Source organism: Lindgomyces ingoldianus (genome assembly GCF_010093535.1).
Source record: "Lindgomyces ingoldianus strain ATCC 200398 unplaced genomic scaffold BDR25scaffold_69, whole genome shotgun sequence".
NCBI lineage: Eukaryota > Fungi > Ascomycota > Dothideomycetes > Pleosporales > Lindgomycetaceae > Lindgomyces > Lindgomyces ingoldianus.
The window spans coordinates 182,545-191,246 of NW_022985230.1; the positions used below are offsets into that span (position 1 = coordinate 182,545).

Genomic DNA, 8,702 nt, shown 5'->3' on the forward strand with positions numbered 1-8,702 from the left:
ATGGCGTGCTTACTGCATCACTAATAAATGAAGGAAGGTTTAATGTCGTTTACATGAAATATATACAGATGTTGTCGAATACTTGCGCAAGCTGTCCCACGTGTATCACGCGATATGATACCCATGGACTTCACTATTCACTTATCAGGACTAGCTCCTTTCTCGTACAGTATATAGTCAGCCCAGAGCTCTCTCTCGCTCCTTAGACCTTACAATACACTTGTACAATCCACTTTGTTTAGATCTCAATACCTTGTCAACTCGCTTACCATATGAACCCTTCTCAGCTCATACAAGACAAGCACCTAATTACGCTGCGCTCTATCTATGAGCCAACCTCCGTTTTGCTGCCGTTGGAAAACTCCCGCAGGGTCATACTTACGACTGATTGATATGAGCTTTCGTAAATTTCCTTCACCGTAGCTTGACAACGCATCTTGCTCGCTATAAGCATCATTTGCGAACCGATACCTCAAATGGGACCCATGTCGAGTGGCAGCTGCCAAGATTTCCTTCCCAAGCTCTTGCAACATTTTTATCGCTGTCGAATCGTCCTCTGCTAATTCCCACTGAAGGGTGACGTGAACCCCTTGAAGGGAGTATATGTCAGCTAATTTCGGAATAGAACTACACAAGTGTGTAATAGTAGGTGATATACTCACAATCCTGTTCAACATTTGTCAAGTTTAGAGGTGTATTTGACGACTCGTGAACGGCTAGTTTCGATATTGGCTGAGACCCATAGTTCATATGCCATCCCAAATCAGCGGCTTGTTTCGCATACTTCGTGAATGTAGCATAGCTATCATTGTAGGTGGCTTCATCTAGCTTGTGCGGTAGTGAAACCACATAGTCTCTTTGCATAACGTTAGCTTTAGAAAACATTTTAAGGCTTTAGAACAAATTCTGAGTTAAATTGGCGCTGTATACCTTGATGGTGGGATCCCTGGCTCGGGATATTGCGGTGCATAGTAATTGGAGGCCAAGTCTGAGAGGGTACCAGTCGTGGAATTGATCATGGTTGCGGCATGGGTGATGTTGTAGAAAGGACTGAAAATCGAAGGCCATTCAACTGGATCCAGGTACAAGAATCCGACAAAGGATTGTGGGGCCCCCGTTTCCTCCGATAATTGGTATACAATATTGGCCTTTGAGTCTCTTGTAGACGTCATTTCGTAATCGAAGAGTGCATGAAGTAGCGCTCGATTCTGTTCTGCCGAGTACCATCTTGTGGCAAACCAGACTTTGTCAATCGGTATTGTTTTGTAAGTGAACGAAGTCACAATTCCATAATTGGGACCTCCCCCTTTCAATGCCCAAAGAAGTTCGCGGTTGTGTTCTTCATCGGCCTGTATTACGGATGAATCGGCCAGTACAACTTCCGCGGCCACGACTGAGGCTGCAGTGACACCGACAAGGTTGGTGAGCCATCCAATGCCTCCACCAAGCGTCTGACCACCCACGGATGGGTTAGGCGATCTTCCCCCGTTCACAGAAACACCAGTGCCATCTAAATAATTGTAGACGGTGCCCCAACGGTTGCCCACTCCGACCGTAACAAGTCTTTTGTCGGCCGCGAGCGATATGTTCGTGAATCTGGTCATATCCAGAATGATTCCATTTGGGCCAACACTGCTGAAGTTTCTGTTGAAGTTGTGTCCTCCACCTCTGACGGAAAATGTGGCATTCGTAGAAGCGATGATGCTCATCATTTCGGCCAACTCCTCGGTGCTCGCCGGAGAGACAATGCAGGAAGCATTTTGCCAGCAGTTACTTGACCTAAGGGCAAAAGTTAGCCTTTGTTTTAGATTGCGTTACGCTGAATTGGCGTACCAGTAGGCTTCGACACGGTCAGAATACAGCGACGATCGTGGGTCAACGTATCCTTCGAGCGAACTGGAATTTACTGTTGTGCCAGCCAAATATTCACGGGCAAGTTTGCATGCCTGTCGCGATCGTGACACCTCCTCATCGCTAACGCTAGACGCAAAACTAACACAGTTCGAGGTAGAAAGGAGAATAGCGAAAAGTAGAAATATCGCCATTGCAAGGCACGCCTAGACTGAAACCGCTTCTGGGCTTTTACTTCGGCAAGGACCATGGCTATATACCAAAAATTGAGAATAAGGTGAGGCAACGAGGCAACGAGGCACAGCGGCACTCCAAGGAAAGAGCCCGCCCCCATTTTCCGCGGATGGCAGATGTCTGAACATGGGTATGGAAACGGGGTCATCAAGTAATCTTCGGAGTTCGCTTCTGCGCTTCGTCAATCTACCTTTGCTGCATTCTAGTTTATTCTTCGGTTGGAGAGTTAATAAGTCTCTTTTGATTAAAAATACTTAGAAAAAGTACTGCACTTGGTTGGAAGCATGGAATATCAAGAAGCAAAAATTCACTACACGCTATACACCTAGAATCTCGTTCTCTATCGCGCCGGTGTCTCTAATGTACACGACCCTGGCGCTTCCGGTGAATGACTCATCAAGCATCTTTTCTCTATGGTTCGAAGTCCCCTCTTAGATTTGAACGGCCAATGGAATGAGTCAGCTCAAAAGCATCAGTACTCTCCAATCCACTAGTCTGGACTCCACTTTTCTGTTTGCTCAACCGGGAAACTTGGGAGATTCCTGTCGTCATTCGAATGCCATTCTTCTGACGAGAGTCTGCTAGACGACCGTAACTACCGGTGGTGGTCGACTTTGGTATCGGCTTCCTCAATCGCTTGAAAAGCCCGGGAAGCATTGGCAGACATCCGCATATCACCACGCAAGCCGGTTCTATAACAGTAAACAGAAACCCGTTAACAGATGTGTCTAGTAATCCCGTAAATATTAGCCTGTACCTCTTGTTGGACCGTTGTTAACGTTCGACGTACATGTGAGATCTAATTCAGCACCAGTATTCGCTCCTTTGAGGAGTGGAATACGCACTATGCTTATCGCGGTAGCCCTGACGCCTATTAGTGACTGTTGGTTTTGGTAATCAAAATTACTCACAATCCACCCGTCAGGAACACTAGACTCAGAGCGAGCTTCTTGGATAGTGACAGCTGCAATTTCCATATTGCTGGTTGTGGCAAAGCTAGTATGCCTATGTCCGAAATCGCATTGAGAACACCAGTAGATACGCTCGTAGCAAAACTGACGTGGCACTGAGATGGGATGCCCCAATTGCTGCTAAATGGCCTGCACTGAAAGAAAACTAAAAATATCAATGATATCCACCATAAGATCGTGTACACTGTGAAGAAATATACACCAATTTGTATAGTGCGGTTACTCATGGTAAAAATCCGGGCGAAAAGTGAGAGCACCGACAACTTAGCCAGAGCGATGCTCCAAGGGTAGCACACCGACATCGCCAACGTAGCCTGGTCTTTGTTAATATAGAGGCAAAGAGTCCGGCTAGTATGGCTAAGCTAGGCTATACGTACCTTTCCTATCACGATGAAGTGTTTGGGTGTTTGCGCGACATATAATATATGTCTACCAATGCCGTAATACGCACCTGCATTATTTGGTTAGTATTTTTTCATCACGCTGCGCTGAACGTACCGTAACATGCCGATATAGTAACTCCTATCAACGCAACTGTTGCTCCAATCGAAAGGTAGTCGTCCAAAGCTAGTTTCGAGTTGCCAACTCTTCTGGCAGTGATACGAAGGATCAAGGAGAGTATAACTACTCCCAAAAATACTAAGGAAACTGCTATAACGAGGACACTGCGGTCTTCGCTGATATGTGCTGTCTGGTATGCGATTTCCTCCGGGGGAAAATTGTCCATCTCGGATATTGATGCCTATGCGAAGTATCAAGTCTCTATGAGATAGGGTGAGCTGAGAAGGGAGTAGTCTGCGATGTTTGTTGAGCCCACGGGTAGTCCTTGATATGCCCGAAAGGCAAAATAGAAGTCCGTCGCCCGGACCGGCAAGTAATTGATAAATCCAGACTTTAGTGGGAAAAGGAAGTCTTCGGTTTAAAGCGAAATCTGTTTCGTTGACATGAAGTCTCCAACGCTCGAAGATCATGGTCTGGTACCTCTCCATGTATCGTTTTCCGATTTGCCTCGCCGCGCGCAGAGCAATTGGTTTCCAAGTTTTAATCTATTTCACGCCAGCTTATCAATTTTGAAGTCCGAAAGGATCGACTGGCCTGTTCGTGTCCGCGTGAGTTCAGATGCAGACGCCAGAATATCGCATCATTATGTGGCGAGTCACCTCAAAACTGAGGCGAAGCGATTGCAGGCAAAGTCATGCACCAGCGGGGCAAACATAGTTCGGACTCCGATGGTATGTACTGTGCCGCAAAGGCTAAATGAACGCTTGTAGCGAGAAGATCACTGGATGCGACACTGGACTATTGACCTTTCGGTCAGGTTGCATATGTCTCATTTGCCTCTGTCGGGATCGTCTCGCTGAAAACCGGTGTCCTCCCCGCTGCCGAACCCAGTATCGAAGAACCTAGATGATCATCTAACAGTTGCCTCTTCCGACCATCTTAGGTATCATTTGCCGCTTCCAGATTTCCAGATAGTCAGGGGTGACAGTCTATACCGGCCCGGCGTTTACTATATTGTAAAATAGCTGACGAATGTATAATGTCAGACTGGAGCCCAGCGGGTACCAAATTTGATCTCGAATTTTCAGCCCTCTGCGTCCAATTCTGAGTTCGCAACTGCATACAGCGTGTCGCACACCGGCTACTAGATAACAAGAAGGAATTAAATGGGTTATTTGCAGAACTTCGCTGCATTGCTTTTGGGTTCCGCCGTTCTCCACGCAGTGATAATACTGCTTTCATTTCGCCCCAGGGTTAACGCACCAAGAGTAGGAAAGCGCCCAGGCCTTCTAGGGCTCTGGCGAGCGCGAGCACACTTTTACAACAACGGCAAGGCTCTGACGAAGGAAGGTTATGATCGATACAAAAGCTCAGTGTACTGGATACAAACTGGAGACATGGAGCGATTGGTGATCTCAAACCGTTATATCGACGAGTTAAGAAAATATCCAAGCTCCTATTTGGACAGCAAGATGGCAGTGGTGGAAAGAAACCTTGGGTGGTACAACGGGGTGGATATTATCTTGAAAAGCACAGCACATGTCGATGTCTGTCATACTCAGTTGGTCCAAAATCTTGGTACATTGATGCCTACAAATTTACACGATTCGATATACTCACTATGGTAGCCGAAGTCACTCAAAACCAGCTAGACATCTTGCCGAGAGTGTTCGAATCTGAATTAGAAGCTTGCTTTCGAGACAGAGGTGAGTTCCTTACAGCTTGCTCCATCCGCAATAATATTAAACCAATTTAGATATAATCCACTTTTACAACGCTACGGGATTGATTCTGGACATGGTCAATCGGGTTACCGCAAAGATCCTCGTTGGTGAACCACTTTGCTATGATGCGAAGTGGCTTCAAACGAGCTTAGAGACAACAGTTAATACTGGACTATTGTGTCGTTACTTACAACGATATCCTGCTTTTCTGAGACCTTTCATGAACTACTTTGCACCAGCACGCATGAACCTCGATCGCAACCACTCTGTTGCTCAAAATCTGCTCTCAAAACGCATCAAGGGCCGAAACCGGGGCGACAAGAATAAGGATATCCTCCAGTGGTTGATGGATACCTACGAAGAAAAGGGTCCTGAAATCAGCTTCTTGACCAATCAAATACAATTCGTCGCGACTGCAGCAGTCCGCTCTACAGCCGCATCATTGCTTAACACGATGTATGATTTGTTATCCTTCCCACAATACCAAACATTGCTACGCCAAGAGATACGGGAAGCGATAGCAGAGCATGGAGGGTGGAGCTTAGCTGCTGTTGAAAATATGAAAAGACTTGATAGTTTTATCAAGGAGTCTCAAAGAATGAATCACCATATCCTTTGTAAGTTCAAACACTGCTGTTAGTGTGGCACCTAACTCACTCCCATAGTGTCTTTCAACCGTAAAGTGCAACGTACGATCAAATTACATGACGGTACGACCTTGCATCCCGGGACATTCATCTCCACCCCAGCCTATTGGGGAGCTATGGATCCGGCGATCTTTCCAAATGCCGACGAATTCCAGCCCTGGCGCTGGTTTGAGCTCCGTTCACAAGCAGAAAGAGAAAACAAGAATACTGTACCATATCTCGCGAGTAGTATAAGCTTAGAAAACCTATTTTGGGGTTATGGGCGCAACGCATGTCCTGGGCGCTTCATGGCTGCTGCAGAAATCAAACTCCTAGTAGCATGGATGTTACATCACTTCGATATAACCTTTCCCGAAGGTCAGGACTCGAGACCGGAAAGCCTATTTGTGGATGAGCGTGTAGTACCAGATCCTAATCAAGATATCGGGTTTCAGCTTCGTCAAGACAACGATAAAACTTATTGATGATTGAACCTTTTGTTGGATTGTGTTTTAAAGGTTACTCAGGTATTAAGAGCACGGGAACGGAAGATTTTGATTATGATTTCAATCTCACTGTGGAAGCTCGTCCAATAATCTAGTCTTCACAGTCCTAAGACCATAAAACCTCCATATATATATGTAAGCTACTCTAACTGACCCACTTAGGCTGTCTCTTCCGTAATTTGAATTCGATTTCCGCATATGGGTTTGGGAAAACGTATTCGTGCAAGCAAATATTCGGAGGCCTAGACGGCTGTTCCTTTGGAAATCGGATATCGTACCTGAGCAAAACATTGGATAAGATCATCTTGATAGAATTTCCAGCCAGAAATCGGCCAGGACAAGAGTACTTCCCATGCCCAAAATGTAGGTTATTCTGATTAGTTGTTGCAAACTGATGTCTGTTGCTTTCTCCAGGTTTTTGTCGGCTATGGTAGTGTCGCAATCCGTCAAATCTCATGGGGTCCGGAGTTATCTCAGGGTCGACAACTATTGGGTAAACCGGCATCATGAGATGAGTGCCTTTGGGAAGGTACGTTCCATCAGAGAGCGTCACTGGCTGCCGTACAGCACGCTTGAAACCAACTACAGACATAGGTTAGCGCGTAAACCTTATAGTAAGATAGTGTTGATAGCAGAACCCCCTTACTTACGCAAACTAGGGGGATTCAACCGCTGTGATTCTCGCATGAAGCTATCCATCTTTTTAAACAATGTCAGAGCTTGCTTTTTGTACCCGCCTTCTTGCTCCAGCACATCCATCAGCTCCTGTCTCAAAGGCTCTATGTACTCGGGATGCACACAAAGATCAAACAATGCCTGAGTGGCAGCCATGGACGTAGTATGTACAGCCGCCAAGGTTAGGATCAGAAGCCGATGAGCGATCTTATCCGGTTGGCTATCGAATTTGTTCGCTCCATCCATCATGTATTGTAAAAAGTCTTCAGGTTTTGCATAATTGGGGTCTGACTGCTCTCGGCGCCGCCGTTCTAGAATCAGCGGGACGATGATCCTTTTCGCTTTTCGAAGTGCCCAAGTAACACGGTATGCGTGGGGGATGAAGAGCGATACCAGAGGCTTGATCGAATCGGGGAAGATTCGTAGACATATAATAGTGATGAATGTGTTTTCAGTGTAGGTAAGTGCAGTTGAAAGCCATTCCTCATCTTCGCACAGCGGAGCACCCACGAAGTGCCGAGCCGCAATGAACGAGATTAAGCGATGTACGAGATCGAAACCCTTGACCTTCGTAAATTGATCTTTGAATACGTTAGAGCAGAGCTGCCCAGGTGGTTGAGATTAACTAACGTTGCGTAGCTGGGATTTCAATCGGAATGCGTCTTTGTAGAAGCTCCTGAACAATAGGGACATGATGACGCAGTCTAGGCGTTAAACGGGACTGTATAGTGCGGGTATGTAAGTTGCCTTCGAGCAATATAGAGGTAGTTGAGTAGAGTCCCTCAAAATTCTGTTCAAATTAGTAGATTAATACGCATATCCTAAACGGCTAGAATAGCAGACCTGACCTACATCTATATTGGCTTGAATCGAGCTAACAATTTCATCGGGCATATTCCTAAGCTCCGAAACATACCGATTAGGCACTACAAGAATATCCTCGCCAGAGAGCTTGAACATGGAATGTTTGTACTAGCTTTCTATTAGCAGATGCAGCGCCACGTTCCCTAAGAGTTATGGACTTTCGTGTAGCCTTCCTGGATGAGGCCTGACGCATTCCTGAAGAATCGCCATCTTGCTCTAATTGTATCCTTTGGGCCAATTACTGGAGCCCGGACTCGGGCATTTCCTTCCTTGCCAGACAGTGCTATCCAGCTCAGGGTCAAAATAAAGAAGGTGGCAGCAGTTATAAGGCCTGGAGTAACAGCAAATTCCCTAACGGTCGACATGAAGTTGAACATATTCTGCTATGAGAGGCAAGGTTTTTTGGTTGAAACGATCGTGCTGGAATGGGAGAATGAAAGCTATTGCACTATGTTACACAGAAACGCATGCTTTTCCTCTTACCAAATGGCTTATCTGAGACAACAAATTTAAACTAACCGATAGCTTACAAACCCCTGTATGCATCATGCACGGCAATATAGGCAAATACTGGGTTTCTTGAGGCATCCAATTTAGTCATATTCTAAATCAAGGCTTACTTGTATTGACATGTTGAGCTGTGTCACACACTTGCATATGCTCCGCATAACACCACATCTTGAACCCCGGTCCAGATTGTGACAATCTTAATTGCGGCAAAGCACGGCTCGGACTCGGTTATCCCCGACA

General features: G+C 46.0%; 4 protein-coding genes across 4 annotated transcripts; 1 reads left to right on the forward strand and 3 right to left on the reverse strand.

Annotated features, from left to right (window-relative positions):
• Positions 1-305: 305 nt before the first annotated feature.
• BDR25DRAFT_385433 (FAD-binding domain-containing protein) lies at positions 306-2,045 on the reverse strand (the record flags this gene model as incomplete). The annotated part of the gene is made up of 4 exons (XM_033697932.1): positions 306-589; positions 663-856; positions 931-1,779; positions 1,834-2,045. The coding sequence occupies 4 exons, from the start codon at positions 2,043-2,045 to the stop codon at positions 306-308; spliced, it is 1,539 nt and encodes a 512-aa protein (XP_033539719.1).
• A 947-nt stretch (positions 2,046-2,992) lies between these two features.
• Positions 2,993-4,044, reverse strand: BDR25DRAFT_385439 (uncharacterized protein; the record flags this gene model as incomplete). The annotated part of the gene is made up of 2 exons (XM_033697933.1): positions 3,539-4,044; positions 2,993-3,404 (listed from the first exon to the last, which is right to left on the reverse strand). The coding sequence occupies exons 1-2, from the start codon at positions 3,781-3,783 to the stop codon at positions 2,993-2,995; spliced, it is 657 nt and encodes a 218-aa protein (XP_033539720.1). The 5' UTR covers positions 3,784-4,044.
• A 617-nt stretch (positions 4,045-4,661) lies between these two features.
• Positions 4,662-6,392, forward strand: BDR25DRAFT_385441 (cytochrome P450; the record flags this gene model as incomplete). Its single annotated transcript, XM_033697934.1, has 4 exons — positions 4,662-5,135; positions 5,210-5,263; positions 5,314-5,898; positions 5,947-6,392. The coding sequence occupies exons 1-4, from the start codon at positions 4,724-4,726 to the stop codon at positions 6,390-6,392; spliced, it is 1,497 nt and encodes a 498-aa protein (XP_033539721.1). The 5' UTR covers positions 4,662-4,723.
• Positions 6,393-6,558: 166 nt separating this feature from the next.
• Positions 6,559-8,317, reverse strand: BDR25DRAFT_385444 (P450 monooxygenase No.2; the record flags this gene model as incomplete). The annotated part of the gene is made up of 5 exons (XM_033697935.1): positions 6,559-6,995; positions 7,064-7,669; positions 7,719-7,878; positions 7,941-8,060; positions 8,111-8,317. 5 exons carry the CDS (start codon positions 8,315-8,317, stop codon positions 6,559-6,561), a joined length of 1,530 nt encoding a protein of 509 aa, XP_033539722.1.
• Positions 8,318-8,702: the final 385 nt, after the last annotated feature.